Below are 20,309 nucleotides of genomic sequence, written 5' to 3' on the forward strand. Positions count from 1 at the left end.
CAGAGTAGCCCAGCCTTACATGTTTACAAAGTCTGTGATCATGGAAACATACCCATCACGAAAAAAACTCTATGATTACGATACTCCCCAATGCAAAATTTGAACGCAGCTGTATACGTTTTCATTTCACAATATATTGGCTGGCACAGACAACCTGTCTCATGCGGCACGTTGCAAACGGAGCGATGTGTGATGTGACTCCCTCACTAATCAGAAGATCACGAGAGGTGGCGTGTGGATGACGCGTGGGCACGATTCACAGCAGCAGCCATGGAGAGACCTCTGATAATGCAGCCCTTTGTTTCCATACAAACAATGCACGCTACTCTGGTGCCAATCTCACAGCCATCATCGTCGCAAAGCTGGCAGAACACGTCCTGCGCGGCACTGCACTTTTCTTCTCATGCTTTCGCTATACCCTCCTCCTCCACTTCCTGCCTCATGGTTCAGCTGCACCCTCCTTCCCAGCTTTCCTCCTCATGCTCTCTCCGCTATCATAGTCTTTCATCTCTCACTGCACTCTGCATTCGCTTTCATCATTCGCTGTGTTCATTCGCTCGGTTACAAGGGACAATGCCGACACTCGCAGCAGGAACGGGCATTTAAGAGCTGCACTCTAAAACTGCCAGACAAGGAATTCAAAAACACTCTTGTCAAGGTGTAAATATTAAACAGCAAGACAGTCTCATCACGTACAATGGTTTCCTCCTTTGGATCCAAAGGACAGGAAGATGAGAACAAGGAACGTGAAATAGAGGGGCGTGCAAGTTTCAGTATAGCCAAGGCTGTCCTCCGTGTCCAGCTTATTCGACAGCAACACCTGCAATGGGAAGGCAACAGGAAACTTGCAGTTTAGAGTCTCACACGAAAAAAAACAGTACAAGTATGATTGAGACGCTCATCTGAAAGCACGTTTTCAGTGACTAAACATGCTTTCTGCTCCGGTGCTAAGATCTTGCTTGGCTCTTAAGCCTCCTTTTTGAAAAAGTGTGACAGTAATTTTGCTAATGCAGCAGCCATAAAAAATATGTAAACAGAAATCCAGGTCATGCAAAAGCACATTCAAGAAAAGTAATACGCTCGAACCTCGTTATAATGAAGTTGAAGAGGAAGCCAAAATTACTTTTTTATATCCATTACTTTGTTGCCATTTAAGCAGTATATATGCCCCATGATATGCACAACTTTAAACATGCAAAGAAGACTACGGCTCTGCGGCCTGCCAAACTGCTACGCAGCAGCGTATGCAATGAAAATTCAATAAAACAACAGCAAAGGACTCTCCAGCATGTGCCCACACAACTTTTCAGTAGCTGACTTGACAGCTATTACGAAAGCATCCGTATGTTCCAATGCAATGATCTTTTGCTTCTGCTTTCAGGGTTGCAGTATTTATAAATAAATAAATAAAATAAACAGGGAGGACTCAAATTGGCGTCCACGGTCTGTTGTCATGGTGCCAGGACAACCAAAGCAAGTACCCACCCAGAAATGAAAGCACGGGAGACAGTCTCAGAAGTCATGTCATGAATGGGAACAGCCTCCGGCCAGTGTGTGAAACAGTCAACTATGTTGACTATATAATGATAACCTTGAGACATGGGTAGAGGGCCCATAATGTCGAGATTAACATGGTCAAAACGATGGCCAGGTGGAAGGAAGGCTTGGGGAGGCCTCTTAGTACGATGCGTGACCTTTGTCGTCTGGCAGGGCAGATACATGCACGTCTAAGCACGCACATCATCGTTAATTCCACACCAAACATAGCACAGGGTGAGAAGGCACCAAGTAGCCTGAATACCTGGGTGACAAATGTCATGTAGAGAGTGGAAAATTGTGCAACGTAGTGAACCCAGAACAAAAGGGTGGGGAAGGTCTGCTGAGACTTTGCACCACAAGGGCTCAGCCGAGCATGTATGCAGCACAAGTCGTAGTCGGAGAAAACGGGGGTTCTCCTGAAAAGCGGCGAGCTCACTGTCATTTTGCTGTGCGGAAGAGCATGTGGCCTAGTCGACAGTTGGAGATGGAGAGTCAACCATGCCTTTACGAGAAAGGGCATCAGCGGTGGTGTTGTCGGCACCTTTCACGTGGCAGATGTCAGTTATAAACTCTGAAATATAAGCGAGATGGTGGAGTTCACGTGACACATACTTCGATGAGAGGTGCGGAAAACATGCTAGTGGCTTATGATCGGTCAGCACGTAAAACTGGCATCCTTCCAGGAAATGCCAAAAGTGCCGTATCACAGTGTAGATGGCTAGTAGCTCTCAGCCAAAGATGCTATAATGGATCTCAGCAAGAAGTAGCTTCCGAGAATAAAAAGACAAAGGTCTCCAGTCCGAGTTAATGCACTGGTGTAGCATGGCTCCGACAGCCATGCTGGAGACATCCACCATCAACTGAGCAGGGGCGTTGCTGCCCGGATGGATAAAAAGCATGGCGTTCATGACTGCTTGCTTGGCAGCAGTAAAGACCCGCCGGCGGTTGACCGAAGGAGGTCAGTGAGTGGGTGAAGCAGCCCTGCACCGTGCAGTATGAAGCGCCTGGAAAAATTCACAAGCCCCAGGAATTGGCATAACTGGCGCTGCGTTGTAGGCTGGGAATAATCCTGGATGGTCTTTACGTGGGACAGGAGAAGGCATAAACCCTCAGATGATAAACCCTCAGTGCAGCGATTGAGGCAGCGAGCTCATCAATGCGGGCCTCAAGACACGAAATTGCCAGGTCTGTAGGCAGTAAGACATCAATGACGGACGAGGAGGTGGTCCCATGAACTCGATCAAAGAGCTCTGCCAGGCGATCAAGGGTGACGTCACCGACCGCCGCGAGGACAAGGCGGATTGGGCTCGGAAAGGCGTCATGAGGAAAAACTCTCAAAGCAATGCTGAATGGGTGTGGACGTCACACTGCCCAAGAAGCTGTCACATCCGGTGCAGCAGTTGGGAGGGGCGCCGGTCACCAAGGTCCTCGTCGGTAAGGAGCTGCTGAAGGCAGGTGCATTCCGATGGCATGAATCTCTCCAGCACCTTGGTTTTGAGGTGCTGATAAGGTTTAGCGTTCGTGGGGGCGGAGAGAATGTTCGAGAGCTCACTCGCAACATCAGGAGGAAGGACTGAGGCAACGTGGTAGTAGCGTGTCGTTTCCAAGGTGATGCAGTAGAGGCAGAATTGCACCTCGATATGGTGAAACCAAACTTGTGGGTTCCGAGGCCACAAAGGTGGCAGCCGAAGGTGCAGACGAGACGTCCTGCGGATGCGAGTCCTGTTCCGTGGAGGCTTCAGGCGGGTCAGTCATTGTGTTTTTCCTAGGTCACCACTCATAATCTTATGCATCAAGCACGAAGGAAAAAGACAGCTAACCTGAGTCAGTGCCGGAAGAGAACTGCAAGCTGTGGCTTCACGAGCCATGGCCAGGCGCTGTCTTTATTTTCTTCTCCTGCAGATATGCGCTATCCGGGTTCTCGGCACCGCCCAAGGGAGGGTGCTACAATCTAGTACTACTATTAGCAAAAGAAACCTGCAAACTTGAGGAAACTGTACCTCGATTTCCTAACTGTGGAAAAAAGGATATTACTTTCACTGGATTATATTTATCAGTGGAAGGTGGAATCAAATTGGACGTGAACAAGCAATCAGTCAAAATCTTGCAAACATGCAAAATGTTATAACCTCATTGACCCGAGCCATCCTTTCAACTTCTTCAAGTTGGATCATGCTTGAAAACTTAGGATATTCCACAGAAAGGTTTGTGACTTTGGATAATGTGTGTTCCTGTGTAACAATGATAATTCTTGTAGTAAACATATTATAGTATTTGAACTGCTTCATATTTAAGCACTCGCATCAGCCACATTTGGCTTAAGCGACTGTTACAGCACAGTAAGGAAAATGTTGACAGGTACGATTCAGCTCAAGAGAAAGCTCCAATCCAATCTCCAATCTAAACACATGGAGACAGAGAAATTGTTTTGCTTGGCATCCACTGCACTAAATTCCATGAGGTTCATTGTATTTAAAAGAAAAAGAAAAAACCCTGCAGTCACTGTACCAAGCATATTTATTTTTATTTAGTCCACCAACATTTCTTAGAAGATATTTTTAAAACAGGAAAAGTAAAACACTCACCACATTTTCAACTCTATAATCAGTATAATTAACAATATCACAATTTCATAAATGCACCCATTAACACATCTAAAGTGATCAAAATTGATGTATTTTACACCACTCTCAGATATATCACTAATTCGTGAGTAGGACTTTGGCATAACTGTCATAATCATTGTGACAATTTCACATAAACTGTAAACGTATATATCTAGTTTTTCTGCTTTGAACGCTCAACAAATGCAGTTTTTGATGCTGAATTATAGACTTGTAAACATCGTGCTTTATACCATTTTAAAAACTTGACCAATTTTCAGCAACTTTTGTCAAAGACCCTAAAGCAAAATTCTGCTTCCTACAGTTGCTAAAGTGTAATTATCTCAAATACAATAAGTTTCATTCGAATTGAGGCAGCAGCTGGCATATGAAAGCATTTCTGCACTTTACATGCATTTGAATAGAAATATCGGAGTTGGCATCGAGCTAAAGCTTCCTCCTAGAAAAGTAAGCTATCTTTATTTATAGAGAGACCCTCTTCACATTGCATGATCAGGCCAGCCATTTCAAATTGCAATATTTATATTTTCTTATAACGACATCCCCTTGAATATACTAAATAAGTGTACTGTAGTGTTGCACACTGACATCAATTTCAATCCCCTGGCAAAGTTGATACAGTTGACGCTCGTTACAACGGACTGTAATAATTCATAATATTCGACATTATGACCTCTGTATGTTAAGAAATGGCGGTTTTTGATTATTAGAACATGGAGGTGATCGCAAGAACGATTATGTAACTTAAAGTAAAGTAAGTGAATAAATAAACTGGTTTAAAGCAGCAATCGTACAGATACACTAGCGGCACGGCAGCTTCCAGAAAATTTTCGCCCGCTGGCTACTGAAAAATGGCAGTTTTTGAAAACCACGTAATAGCAAGATCTTCCTGTCAACTAAAAAAAAAAAAAATATGTTCAGGCAATATTTCTGCTGGTGCAGTCTGCTTCCCACTATGTCAACTGGCCCGAGCGTATCACTGCAGTCTATGACACAAACACTTGCTACAATTTCTTTTTCATGCAACACAATTCTCCATAGCAAAAACTAACGTCTTAATTGTATCTTTCATGAAAAGTGACAATGACTGTCAATGCTGTAGCACAAATGAGAGCTGCAATGAGAGGCAAGTTCAACTAGGAGCTCGCATACTGCCACCGCAGTACTGCATGAGAGATGGCTGAACCGCATCACACAATTTGTAGCACGGATACCACGAATAGCAGTCTATTTTTGTGCAAATTCATGCAATTAGAAGGTTAACTGTGCTCAAAACTGCATTTTGCGATCGTCAGCACTTGTTCTTTAGTGCCATTGCTAGGGTTTTGAAGCAAGGCAAGTTAGGCCTAGCAGCCCCTTTGACACAAAGCCAACAACAGTGGATGGTGGTAAGCCACTTGCATTGTTGACCCAGAAAGTTGTCCAGCAGTCACACTACTGCGGGAAGCTTGTCACTAGTATGTTAACTCCTCAAGAAAAATTTGTACTGCAGTGCCACACACAGACATCGCCACAGCAAAATATGTAGTATACACTTCACAGTGGCAAAATTTGCCCAATATAGCTCATTGTTGCCAATAGTCTATTATAGCCAGGTCTGTTAAAAGCGAAATTTGATGTGTGAATAAAATGGGCAGATCAAACTAAGTGATTAGAACGGTCTGTTATATATGAGAGTATCTTGTACACAGATCCACTTTAACGGCCGTGGATGTTCATGTACAGTCGAGTTCTGGTAATTCGACCCTGACGGGATGGACAGAACTGATCGAATTATCCGGCGGGTCGAATTCAACAAGATGCATAAAAAATGTCAAAACACAGCAGCGATTAATTTGGCAGTAGATATTTGCCAGTCTAATACACCCCCTATCAATTGTGCGCCTAATTTTTAATGTGTACAAGAAAGAAAACTAACGTAGAAATTACATTCGAGCTTCTAAACAAAGTGGAAATGTAAAATCTAACGAACACCTGATTATATAGCAAGATAAATATGCACAACACAATGGTGGCCGGCTATTTAAAGTCAGCTTCACCGCACTACACTTCTGTTCTGCGGTAAAGCATACAACTGCCGCTAAGACGGTTTTGGCTTCGCATCCAACTGCAATGCGTGGGAAATTCTCGGTCCAATTGTCGTGAAAAAAAAAAGGCGCATTAGAATCGGGTAAACACCGTAATAAGACATTGTAGGCCACGGTTAATGCATGAAAATCTTCCTAGGTCAGGCCGAAAATAAGTGCTTTCAACTGGACATGGCGTGCGTTTAACACATTTACTGTCCCCTAAGCTGAGTCGATGAGGCACTGCCACTAAAGGGGTCGCTATTGGGGTCCCTATAAAGGCAGGCACGTGCATGCTGACGGGCCATGTTCGAATTACTAAGAGAAGGCCAATTTAGGATCAAAATAACGAAAGTTTGGGCCATAGAAATGCACAGGCGCCAGCCAGGACCTTCAATCAGGATCGAATTAACGAGAGTCAAATTAACAGAAGTCTGCTGCATTTTAGGCCATGGCAGCAGAATTTTGATAGGGGCGAAATGAACAGAAAAAAATTCTCGTGTACTCACATTTAGCTGCACAAACTTCAGGTGGTAAAAATATTTGCAGTTCCACCCGAAAGGCGAGTCACCAATTGCGATAGCAAATTAGTTGATTGCTGTACAAATTAAGGATAGTAGCTTTATCGGCCGTATAAACTTGTCAACATTTACTTACTAACTAAATTAACAATGATAGAATATGTAAGCGTGACTCAACGAGGATGTAGAAAGAAACAGCGTGTCTGCTTCTTTCTACATCTTTGTTCAGTCGTGCTTACCCATTCTATCATGAATTCAAACCAACTAGCCCATCAACGTGTTTTAACTAAATTAACCAGCACGATGTCACATACGCACAGGTAAACATGAACACATCTCGCTTGATGACAGCGGACACCATCTGTGAAAACGCTAGAGTTAGAAATCACGGCGGCAGCCGCGAGCCAATTGACCTCCGTGTATTTGTCGCCTCAACGCGAACGAAACATCGAAAGCACAGAGCATACGAAGCTACCGGTACTACGCACACTCTGCAAACATCGTAGATCGCTTTGAAGATGAGGCCCACGTGGGCACGTCGCAGATTGCTTTCAAGACACACAAACACCGGCAACGCATCCCTACGGCGTCCACCAAAGGTGTCTACTACGGCGTCCATGATTTGTGTGGCCAACACCATAGTAGACGCCACAATGTCTCCACTCTGCACAGAGTGGCAGGTGAGGAGGACATCAAGACACCCTGGCAGCCACCGGAGAAGAAAACTCCTCTCCCCTCACCTGACCCCCTTTGCCTCACGTGCCACAGTAGAGGGCACGCATCCGGACCGCGTTCCTCGCTCGCACGCACAAGATTGAACCGCGTTCACCAACTCCCCCTCACATGCTTTCGCTCATATGGAACCTTACGGCGACGACAGAAATGCTCCTGAAGTGTCTACATAACTGCTATCACAATAAAAGAATTCGGAGCCCTCCACAATGGCGTCACTCATAGCCATACTTGCAAACCTGAGAACTTCAAACTTCGTAAAAATCTTACACACATGACTGCAGCGCAAGGAGGAGATACTACGGATTTTTTTATAAAGTTTTATTTGGTATGAGTACACACCTTTTCTGAGGTACATACATACTTTATCAATCAGACGCAGCACACAAGTAGCAACGAACTTCGAAGATCCAAGATTTACAAGCAGCGTATCGTCTTGAGATAAGACTTTTGCAGTCGTACTGTTGTTGCTGATTTTGCCTGATATAGTCAGTTGTCTTAATAAACTTGCTCAAAGCAAGTATCCCTTCAGTGTCTTTTCACTATCAGCTTTCCAAAAATATTTTGGTGACTGACTATCACGAACATAATTTTTTTTAAATTTGACATAAAATTCGTAAAATCATAGAACAATGCCAAATTCATAAACTTCACGAAAAACTCAGGATAGTTGCCAGGTATGCTCATAACCCACTGCGCAGTGTCGGGATCTCACACTGCGGCAAAACAGCTTATTTAACCCTTTCGCTGTCACGGACGTACCGGTACGTCATCGCGCTTCCCCCCCACAGTGTCACTGACGTACCGGTACATTCTCTATCGTGCGTTCAAAATTTCGCGCCCGAGCGCAAAGCTGGCGCTCCTGGATTGGCCACGCTATCTGTTGACTCTTTCTACATGTTCGTATATTCGCCCCAACCTGTGTTACTCCATGTATTGAAGAGTACGGCGCGACTGCCACTCCCCACTTTCTCTTTGCTGAGTGGCGGGGTGGCTCTGTGTTCGCTGTATCATGCGTCGCGCTCGTGTGGTTATGGGTTCAAGGGTTGTTCTGCCATCTACGCTGGTTTGAAGGTTTTTATTTTTCTTCTGTTGGTGTGCCTGCTACGGCGCGTCAAGTTCAGGCGCACGTGCCGTTGCCTCTCTGAAAAGAGTGACTCGTTGCTGCTTTCGCTCTCTCGCCGCACCCTCGCTTCCGGCTTGCAGCAGTAAACGTAAAGCCCTTCGAACTTTGTTTAGCCTTTTTCCATCTCCCTCTGTCTTCTTGACCACGGAAAGTCCCATTGCTCTCCGTTGTGCGGGCGACTGAAAGCGCATACTCCCTGCGCGCGCTTACTTTCGGATGGCTCAGCGCGCGGGACCTTCGTCTGCTCATTGGAGCGGTGGCTCAATTCCGATTCAGAATACAAGCCGAGCTCGGATTCGGACTCGGACAGAGTCGCATGTGAGGAAGAGGGTTCCGCATCGTCAGATTCGGATGTTGAACGGATATTATAGTCAGGCTGATGATGATGATGATGCTTACTAACAACAGCTGCAGAACACTGAAATGTGCATATTGCATTGACTATGTTATTTGTATACCAATCATAATCAAAAATAAATTGCTATGTTCATTCCCTGTTATGCTCGTTCCCTGAAACCAAGCCGACACTGGGGGTGCGTCACAGCCAGAAAGGTCCGACAGCGAAAGGGTTAAAGCTGCTACTGCAACATTTATGCTTTCAATAAGCAATGCTTCATAACATGCAGTGTAATGACAGAAGCTTGCCAACAATGGAATATAGCGCATTACACAAGTGTAATGGCCACATTCGTTTATTTTATGTAATAGCCGCACCCATATCTTCGCAGGGAAAACCTGAAAAATATATATATATTTAGAAATTGGCCATGTATAAGACATACCAATGATTTCAGGAAGGTTCGCAGCACCATCTAATGTGTGGTGCAAAAACTGTAGAACATTTTTCTTATTATTATTAGTTACTGCCGGCAGGTGACGTGCAAAAATTATGTGCAGTGCAATTCCTGACATTAGGAATAGTCAGTGCCACTACCACCTATTTGTGCTTATAGTTTTATTTCGTTCGCCAGTCACATGCAATCTCAGAATCGGAACGTATCAATAGTCTCTGTTTGCTCCTGCACTCGTGTATTTAGAAGCTCGCTGCTATCTTGACACATGTTCCTTACTCTGTTGACATGCGTTACCTACTCGTCCTGACAGAGTGTGTGTGTGGAGACAGCTTTGCGCATCTGTAACAGGCTGTGCCGTTATACCTGGTGATATGACCGGCATTCTTCAGCCACTCAACGTTTCAGTAAACCGACCTTTAAAGTGCAGATTTCACCGTGCATACACTGAGTGGATGGCAACAACCATCCACCAGAAAACACTGACTGGTCAGCTGCAGAGGGCATTCTTTGTGGGTGTGTGCCACTGGATCCGCAAAGCATGGGGCGCAGTTTCCTGCTATACAATAAATAAAAAGCTCTGAGTTACAGGAATCTCCAACAAGCTCGATGGGACAAACGATGGCTTCATCTGTGACGGGGACGAGTTCGGAGGAGACAAGGGATAATGTGTTTGCAAGCTCATGAAAGTGATAAACATTGTTTTTTCTTCTCTTCTGCCAACACACGCAAGTACTTTACCTTAATAAAGGCAAGTACCAGAGAAAATATTTACGAGAAAAACAAGTATTTTTTTTTCTGCATAACCAAACCCCAATTTTCACCTCAAATCTTAAAAATATACCTGCATCCATTACACGCACATATACGGTACTAAAATGTGAAGGTCTAATTACGTCAACGGTGAAAATGACTGTTTATTATCCAAAAACTATTTTTTAAATATTTTATTCGGACTCGGAAATTATTGTTCGCCCACTCCAAGCAAATTCGAAAATGTTGGAAGCAGCAAGTTACACTTATTCAATTCCTCACTTTGAGAAAACGAAATGGCAAGTATTAAACTCTGCCACACATATGCAGAAGGTCCACCTATGTACCTTTGCCTCCATTGCTGCAGAAAGTTGTCCACGAACATAGTGCCACGAGAGAGCACTGACATAACTATAAACACAGCACGGCCCTAGTGATGTCACAGCATTTGTCATTTCCAAACTCAGAGGACGTTGGCAAACCATTTTCATGGGATCTGAATTAGTAATACGAGACACGTGGCCAAGTGAACTTACCAGGAACACAAGAAGAGGGCCCACGATCATGCTGTAGGAGATGGCCGAGTGTAGGCTAGTGCGTCGCTGCTCGGGGCTCACTTCAGGGGTGCGCAACAAGATGCTCGCAAAGATGATCGCATAAAGCACCCCGATCACTGCCAAGCACATCACAATCCACAATGGCACAAACACCACCTATGAGAGAATGGGAAATGATACTTGTATAATTAAGAGACAAGAATATGGCAGTATGGATTAGAGAGCGAACTGTTGCAGCTTTCTTGTTTTGCTGATGATTGCTGATAACTTGACACATATCCTTGGTTCTTGAGTTCTATTGTACTATCTGCTTTGTGTTCACCTACCTGTCTTGTTTAGCATTTGCCGCCAATATTTAAATGTAATTTATATTTGATTTTGTTAGTTCTGCACTGATCACAATGTGCTTACCGGTTAAATTATTTGCATTGATATTACTTATATAACGCCTCCCTTGCTCAGTGCTCTGTACATGGCCTGTGAGGTATCCTTAAAAAAGGTAAACCAATGTGAAATCGTCGCAAAAACATAACTAATTGACTTTCCAAAAGCTATAGCTGCAATCTATGCATCTATTCGCAGTATCACAAACTTGTAACACTGAACTCTGGCAACAATACTTAAATTATTGACATGTGTATGGAAACTCGCATCACACTGTGTGTAGCTCCCTGCCTGTGTTAGGTGATCAGGACTGTGACTCTACGAGTCACTCAAACAGTTCCTGTGCAATGTTTTTTGTTTGTTTGTTTTTTTTCCCTTGCACAAGGCATGTCATCAGGGAAGCAAGGCAGCAGAAATGCATCAAATGTCACTCAGACTGACAGGTGGATAAAGGTAATCAAGTTGTTTGTTCGGGCCTTCCTCCATTCCTCTGAAAATAAATTGAAAAAAAATTTGAAAACTGAAGTTGTGATTCTTTTTTTTTTTGACGAGGCCCATGGGAAACACATACCCCCAAAAGATTATTAAACTCCCACAGTACATACGTGCAGAATTTTTGTAACAGCGCAACTCAAGACGGGGACAAAAGGAAGGTTGGCTGTGGTAAATCAATAGAAGCCTTTCTTAAACTTCTTTCCTTTTACTTGAGATCTATCTTCGTTTCATGGAGGGGGAGTCTTTTGTAAGAGAGGAGTCTTTATGGTATGCGTTAGCTCATATGTAGCTCCAATCATTAGTAACATTTTTCTAGGTTATATTGATAGGCAACTAGAGGGCCACCTTGCTAAGCTTTCCACTAAGGTTTTCCACTATGTTGATGATTTTGTTATATTTTTTAATAGTGACATTCATCCTGAGGTTGTTGATTAAATTTTGATGGTATTCAGGCAGTACGGCATGGGCCTTGATTTTACTTTCGAAGTCCCTAAAGATTATCAACTGCAGTTTCTATAACCTGAGCTTAACCATTAACCACCTTTGGTAAAAATCATGTGTGCTGGAAATATGATCCCAGGTCTGTTAAGCCCATTTTGAACTATAAATCCGGTCACTCTAAAGTAGTGAAGAGGGCTATAGCGAAAACTATCCTAAATGCTGCACTAAAGAAGTCGTGTTTTTATATGTCTAAGGCTGCTTTTTCTGATTAGGTCTCAATCGTTTACTGGACGCTGGTTCCCCGAAGTGATTATTTCATCTGTGTGCAAAAGTATGGTTCGTGGCGTCAAGAGCATAAGGTGGTAAAACTAAATTAGAGGAAAAAGGGAAAAAATCAGTAGAGTAAAACCTCGTTAAACCATACCCGCTTAAACAGTAGTTTCGTTTTAAAAGCAGTAAAGTCGTATCCCCGACTCAGCGGCCATTCAACATAATGTGTTTGGTATCCGCATAAATCGTACAAGCTTATTGCGTACGTATCACTTAACACGTAGTGTTTCCACTTTTCGTCATGCGAACACGGCAGTGCTTCATCTCCATTGGGCGGCCTGGCAGAACAAAAAGCCTAAGAGATCTGAACAACAGCCTCCAAGCGCCCTATGCGTTTGCGCGTGAAGCCACATCAACATGATTTCGGCGCCGTCCCGGAGAGCGTTGTGGCATCGTGTAAGCAAGGACTCGCATCATGCCGAAGCTCGGATAAAAAAGACGCCGGGTGCTCAGCATAGAAGAAAAATTAGACATTGTTCATGCTGTCGAACGTGACAAGAAGAAGTTGGTGCTGGCACACGACATGGGTCTACTGTTGACTATGATGTGTGGCATTTGGAATGTGAAGAAGTTGCTCGGAAGCGCTGCTACGACCGCGAAGAGATGTCGGCTGCGAGGTTTGACTTTTCGCCATTGCTGCCTCTGTTTTTCCCAAGTGTCACCTAGCGACAGTGGTAAGGATGACACGGAAAGCGACAGCACGGGCGATTCAGGCCTGACAGTGGCAGAAGCTGCATGTTACGTCAGCCTCACGAATGCAATCGTCGCGATGAGAACAGCACCCCACAAGAAAAAGGTGCCCCGTGACTTCAGCAACGCTACCACACCCGCGCACGGAGAATATGCAACACTAACGAGGAATCTGCAATGCGAGTGTTTGCCGAGAAGAGGGAGCTGGCTGAAAAGCTGGCTCGCAGCTTCAGTAAGTTTGAGGCCGCTGTTGTCGCTGCTAGGCTGCAGCGGCATCAAACAAAAATAACACTTTTGTCGCGCAAAGTAAATAAATACTGCAGGTTTTTTCCCCTTTCATCACACTCTCTCTCTTCCGTTTTTGACGGAAGAGAGAGTGTCCGTGCCTTGTGTTGTGCTGTTACGAACCTTACAATGACTCCTAACCAACTGACCCAACTGGGCATCTTGAGGCATGTGTGCAGACCTCATAGCAAAAAAGCACGGAGGCTACAGCAATACCGGATATATTCGTGTGATGACCACAGGCTTTTTTCCAAGATTTGGGCTGAAAGTCGGGGATACGGTCATTACACAGAGAAAAATATTTTTTTTTTTTTTCGCAAATATTTTTAGTGGTACTTGCCTTTATTGAAATTGAGTACTCGCTTACACTGGACCTGGCTATTATTTGCTATTCCCATAGCACCTCACCTGCCAGCTGTAATAAATGGTGACGCCTCACAGAACAAAGACAGCATCATCTCTGTGGAAGTCGCTAAATCTCGGAGGCTGTGTGTTTGCTACCTGGAGACAACGAAAAACTCGGAACGACTACCTTGTTTTGCCCCCAACTAAAATTTAAAAAAAGAAAGAAAGAAAGCTTCAGAATTCTCGTACCACACAACAGATAATGCTGCCAATCTTTTTTACAAATCAAGGGTGCGGCTTATACGCAGGTAATTTTTAAATGTATTTTGGGGGGGAATTTTTTTTTACAAAGTTCTGGGTGCACCTGTTACAAGGGTGTGGCTGTTACAAGAGTGCGGCCACTACATGAGTACTATATACGGTATTTTATAGCACTCACAAAAATACTCATCGGGTTTGTAAAAGGAAGAGAGACCTGCAAGAATAGTTTTTTACATGGAATGAAAGCTTTTAAGAAGGAAGCACCAAACCAAATAGATTCACCTCAACATCTGGTCATTAGGTAGTTCTCTCGAAAAGAAACAATGCATAGAAGTTTGTGGGAAAACTGTGTGATAGCTTTAACATGTAGCCTTCATTGTTGTTGAAGAAACAACACAGTTGCACAGTGCAAACAGCAGCATCTCAGTTCAAAAACTATATAATTTACACAAGTTGAAGGATTAAGCCAAGCCACATTGGTGTCTTTCTGAAGCTGGGCTCACATAAACAACACAGCTATCATAAAACCACCATGAACAAAACAAAATATAGCTAAACAAGGTAATGCAAACTGTGAATTGCTGACGCCAGAATCAGACACTGAACTATGCTGAACAGACCACTTTTGAAAATGCACATCATTGGCAGCTCTTGTTTCATGTGACTACCCATCAACAACATACTATCACACTAGTTCTATAGGCTGTAAACTGGCGGTAAGAAAAATTTACACTATACTACATGGTCTTAAAGGGCCCATCACCAGGACACATAGCAAATCTTGGTTATATGCTGGAAGTTGTTACATGCCCTTTAGGGAGCGTTCTACCGCAAGAATTTTTCAAATTGGTTCAATAACAGCAGAGATAGAAATATTTCAGTGCCGCAAACCCATGATCTCAGGAAGCAAGCGTCACCACAAACACAGACACTCTGTCCACTTGCCCTCATCTAGCCTCCACAAGAGAAATTCCTTCCCTGCGTTCTCCCATACCAAAGCTGGAGGATCACAGTACGCATATACCACGGGCACCGCCCTTTTTTTTTTTCTTTCCCCTCCCCCCTCGCTTTTTGCTGTGCGGTGCACTTTTGGTGACGGTCTTGCATGCGAGCTGTTGCATTTGTCTTGTTTCACACAGCGCACAACCTTGCGCGGTGCGCACAAGAACACCTGACTAGCGGCATAAGTCAGTGCTACACGAACACTGAGGCAGACGCAAGCAGATGACAGAGAATGATCGCGCACTGGTATACTGTAGAAAATGACAATTTCCTTCTCTCTGTGCACAGCAGCACAACATGGGAACAAGCAGACAAAATGGAAGTGCATCTCTCTTGCTATGGTACAAAGTAAAACAAAGGCATGCAAACGTTCTGTTTGTGCTTTTTATTATTACTCTAAACTTTAATTCGTCTATTGAACCAACAGATCAAACAAATAGCTGCTGTTGCCTTGAATAATTCTCAAAGTCACGTGCCATTGTGAGTGACATGACACCACGGCTAACTATGCAGGTAACACATGCACGACTGACGTTGACTATTCGGCTGGGAGCATGGTGCCTGCGAGAAGGAGGGCGTAGGGAACTTGGTTTGAAATTTCAGCTCTTTTCGCATTGCGTAGCAGTGTAATACTTTGCAGGCACAATTGCAAGCACGCATTGTATGCACTGCGCTTGTCGGTTCAAAATGGCCAGACCTGGTGAGGGCCCCTTCAAATACAAGGACTTATTGTTATAAATTTTTAGCAATTCACATTTACATCACTGCATTCAGTCATAACCACTGCTCAAGCATTCACAGCGCTGACAGAACTTTGTATGACAAAACTGGTGTGACAGAAAAAAAAAAGAACCAGAATTAAAAGGCAAAGCTGCACAGTATCTGAGAAAGTCCTTTTTGCGGAAGATATATCCACTGCCTTGCAATACTAAAATCACAATATCATAACACTAAAGCAGAGCAAACACCAGGCAGCACAGCTGCCATGGTCCAGAACTTACCACCCAGCTCCACTGGATGAACTTGTCGAGCTGGAGAGCCAGGAATATAAACTGCAGCACGTTCACAGAACAGAAGAGCTCCAGCTGAGCGAAGAAAAACAAGATACCAAAAATAGTTTAACTCCCAGAAGCAACCTCTTGCACCATTCCAGTTTCAACAAAGAGAAATGCCAGAGACCTCCTAAAGTACAAGTAATGGGTAGAAAACAAACACTTGAAACACACATAGAGAGAAACCACTGTTCCTTAAACAAAAGCCACACTACAGAAGGTCTCTATATAGCAAGTTGAAGGTAATTTACTTTCACGAAGAGTCAGTCACCCCAAGTACAAGAAAAGCATGTGATAGACAGAAAACCTAGAGAGACAAGACGGCATAGTGCACTATAAAATTAGACACACTAGAAAAATATATATTGAATGTGCCCCATAACACCCTTTCAATATGGGAAATAAATTTGCACGCAAATATGTTAAGTAAAGAGTCAAATATTATTCCTGCGGAGACAGCCGGTAGCCCAGAATTATGCACAAAAGGTAGTCTGCCCTTTTCTTTAACTTTCCTAACCCCTATCACTTTTGTTTATTACAGTAGAGTAAACATGATGGATGCAGAGTGGATTTCTTCAACCATCATGGCTAAGTAGTGCTTCCAGCAAAAGCAGAAACGAAAAATCGAGCAATGTACTGACACATTATATCCCCGAAGTCACATTTATTTAACATGTGTAATGTTAATTCATACAGTTTTGTTGTCTTGCCTATAGGCCACATATAGCCACAATATCGTCCCACTTTGATATGGCACTTACTTGCCAAGGACGCCCATAAGCATGGAGGCATGACTATGACTGTATGACGCTGACACAGTGACGATGAAATGACGCAGGAATGATATTTATTGAACGACAAAGGTGTATAACAACAATGGCATGACAACAATGAGATACAGATTTATAAATTATAACGATGGATTAACGACAACAATGTGACGACATGAGGGTGGAGATGATGACGACTGTATTGCGATGATGGCATGATGACAACCGGATGAAGAAGCGGGAATGACGCTGACGACACCACCAAGATGGCATAACGACAACGGTGTGACAAAGAATGCGTGACAACATACATGTGACGACGATGGCACGACAACAGTGCCATCGTAATCACAATTGAATGACAACAGCATGATTACGAGAGAATTGCAAACTGGAAATGGCATTGATTGATAGACGAAAGTTATATGTCAACAACGGCATGACAACAATGGGATGATGATACTGAAGTGATGGCGATGGTGGAATGACAGCATGACAACGACGATATGACAATGACAGCATCACAGGAATTGGATGTCAAAGTTACAATGACGACGAAACACAATGGCATACCAACGACGACGTGGCAATAAATGCATGACAACGATGACATGACCACGACATGAAAACAATGGGATGAAGACGAATGTATGATCACAACAGTGGGACGCTGACTGTATTACGAAACCCGCATGATGATGATGGTATCACGAAACCCTTTGTAGCAACTGCTACGAACGGGTGGATGTCCGATTTTCCCTTTATTGATGGTATGACGAGAATTAGATGTCAAAGATGGTGGGACACTGAAGGCACAACATCGATGGTATGATGAAACCAGATGAAGAAGCAGGAACGACAATGATGGCACGATCAAGGCAGCGTGATGACAACAGTATGAATTACATTGCCTATGAGATAATGACGGCATGGCAACGGTGGCATTATCACAATTGAATGACAAAAACGTTATTGCTATAGAATTATGAACAAGAAATGATGTCAATGGATGGATGAAAGTGGTGTGATGACAACAGCATGATGACAAGAGGATGACAATACTGAAGTGATGATGATGGTGAAACGACAGCATGATGACAATGGTACAGGGTCCATTATGAAAGTAATGCGCATTTTCTCGGAAAAATAGATTTATTGACCGGAACTGTACAAATGGTTAAAATTCTTCAAAATACTACATCAGGCACCAAATCCACATGCAATGCCTGTCAAGCGGCAGATGGCACCAAAACCAGTGTTCTTGATGCAAGGGATGTGCATTCCTGAACAATCGCTGATTCACGGCCCAATGCGTGGCACTCCATACTGCGACTGCCATCTCAAGCGCCATAAACAATTCCACATCATTGGGATGTGGATTTCCTTGTTTTTGCTGCATTTTTCTCATCAAGGTGCACATGACGCAATGCACACTGAGTGTGCAAAAACCGTCGTCACATGTTGGTAGCAACATGCCAGCCACTTCAAACTGGCAATCAACAAAGATGGCAGCCATGACGCGTTTCCAATGCAAGCAATCACTCCTGGCGCTTGGTTGTTTTTGTAAACAAAAATGGTGGCGCCCATGCAAGTGGTGCCACCATATGGCGATATGGTAACACAGATTTAGGGTCATACTCAATTCTAACACACACGTAATTTTTGGACCCGTCTTATAGGGAAAAGAAGTATGCATTAGATTCGAGTAAATACGGCATGTGCCAATGACGCAATGACGAGGATGGCATGACAATGGTGGCATGATCACGATTTAATTACTAAAGCATTATTACAATAGAATAATGAACAAGTAATGATGCTGATAGATCAAAGAAGGTGGCTTGACGTCAACGGCATGATGACAATGGGATGACGATACTGAAGGGGGGATGCCAGTTCTAGATTGGTAAAAAAAGCCAGAAAAAGCACCCGCCCTCAAATTATTAACACTGCTTTCGTTCGGTAAATAGAAAAAAATCAGCTTGCAAAACACCACGAGAGTGACAAATTGCTCAGTGGGAGGCAAAATTTGTTCAAAGTTCCCTCATGTGGCGTGGCTACAGTCGCCATCTTAGGCTTGTTTTGATTATGTTTTCTTTGTGTGCACTTGGCACCAGCTCAAAATGGTGCCACTAGAACAGAATGACTGCTCTCGCTGCTTTTCCAAAGGGTGATTTCAGGCCTCACATGTAAGGCGAGCCCCGTCTTGCACCTCCCAATGGCTGGTGCAACCGAAGCGGCCTTTTTTTTTGTGTGTGTGTGCTGTGGTCTAGGGTGGCATAATCACAACTGAGCGACGACAGTATGACTACAATGAAATGGCACAGAAAGACCTATGTCAATGGAACGACAAAGGTGATATGACGACAACAGCATGACAACTGGATGACATTACTGAAGTAATGACAATGATAAAACCACAGCTTCATTACGACGGCATAATGAATTTCCGATGACAAAGCTGGAATGACGACAATGTTAACGACCATGACGGCATCACAACCCCAAACACACACATAGTGGCTTAAGGTATTTGGCAATGTAACTTGGACCACAGGGTCTGAGTAGAAGATCTGACAATGACAGCATGACGACAGGCATATCACAAAGCTGGAATGACGAGCACGGAATGAACACGATGGCATTACTAAGGTGGTGTGATGACGAATGCAGGACAATTGTATGACGATGATGGCATGACAAGTGTCCGATAACAAAGCTGGAATGACGGCGACACAACGACCACAACCCCATCTCAACCAGGGCCAGTTTTATCGCGATAGCAACTACATGGACACTCCAAGCACATTTCTGCCGGCAGTGGCACCGTCGCTGCAGGGTTCTGTCCAAGGGCAATAACACCATCGCCTTGCGCCCTACGCTATATGTGCGAGAGAAAACGTGAGAGAGGAGATTTAGATCGTGGCTGAATCTCGCCAGCACGAAAGAAACGGAAGCAGAGGAAACACACCGTCTTCTGTGACGTGTGAGGAACCCAACATTGCAAGGCAACTGGGGGAAGGCGGTGTTCTACTCCGACTGCAATTGTGCATGTGGCAACTGCGCGCAGTCACGCGGCCTTATCTTGAGAGCGATCTGCATTGGGGACAGACTCTCAGTGAGTCGGCGGCTCGTAGCTTTGTGCGTGCTGTGGGTTCTTGGTGCTCACTTTGAATTAAAGCAATATACAGTACAATGATAGCTTCGCTTGCAGCTGCTGCTGCCGCGTTTCCTCAAGCCAGCATTTTGACAGCAAGGTTTGATGCATTCATGTTTGCTGTGCACGCAGACACTATGCTTGGTAATTTAATTTGCAAGCGAATGTTTACAAGTTGTTACGGCCAATAAAAGTACTATCCTTCCTTGGTATGGCTGTCTGCTGATTTGCTATCGCAATCGATGCTTCACCTTTTGGGAAAAACGGCGACTTTTTATGTTATACCGACCCAGGAGCCCACACCTTGTGGCCCAAGCTATTAAACAACTTGGGTCACTGAGTCAGGCTAGAAGGCATGACGACAGCGGGACGAGAGTAAGATATGATG

At 44.0% G+C, this 20,309-nt stretch overlaps 1 protein-coding gene across 1 annotated transcript in view; it reads right to left on the reverse strand.

Moving 5' to 3' along the window:
• Positions 1 to 20,309, reverse strand: part of LOC135917510 (transmembrane protein 185A) — a 34,123-nt gene that overhangs the window by 7,161 nt on the left and 6,653 nt on the right. Inside the window, exons 4-6 of the mRNA XM_065451087.2 lie at positions 15,944 to 16,027; positions 10,689 to 10,865; positions 697 to 820 (exon numbers count right to left, since the gene is read on the reverse strand). Coding sequence (XP_065307159.1) covers positions 697 to 820; positions 10,689 to 10,865; positions 15,944 to 16,027 — 385 coding nt within the window. The remainder of the gene's footprint in view (positions 1 to 696; positions 821 to 10,688; positions 10,866 to 15,943; positions 16,028 to 20,309) is intronic.

Source organism: Dermacentor albipictus, chromosome 3, assembly GCF_038994185.2.
Source record: "Dermacentor albipictus isolate Rhodes 1998 colony chromosome 3, USDA_Dalb.pri_finalv2, whole genome shotgun sequence".
NCBI lineage: Eukaryota > Metazoa > Arthropoda > Arachnida > Ixodida > Ixodidae > Dermacentor > Dermacentor albipictus.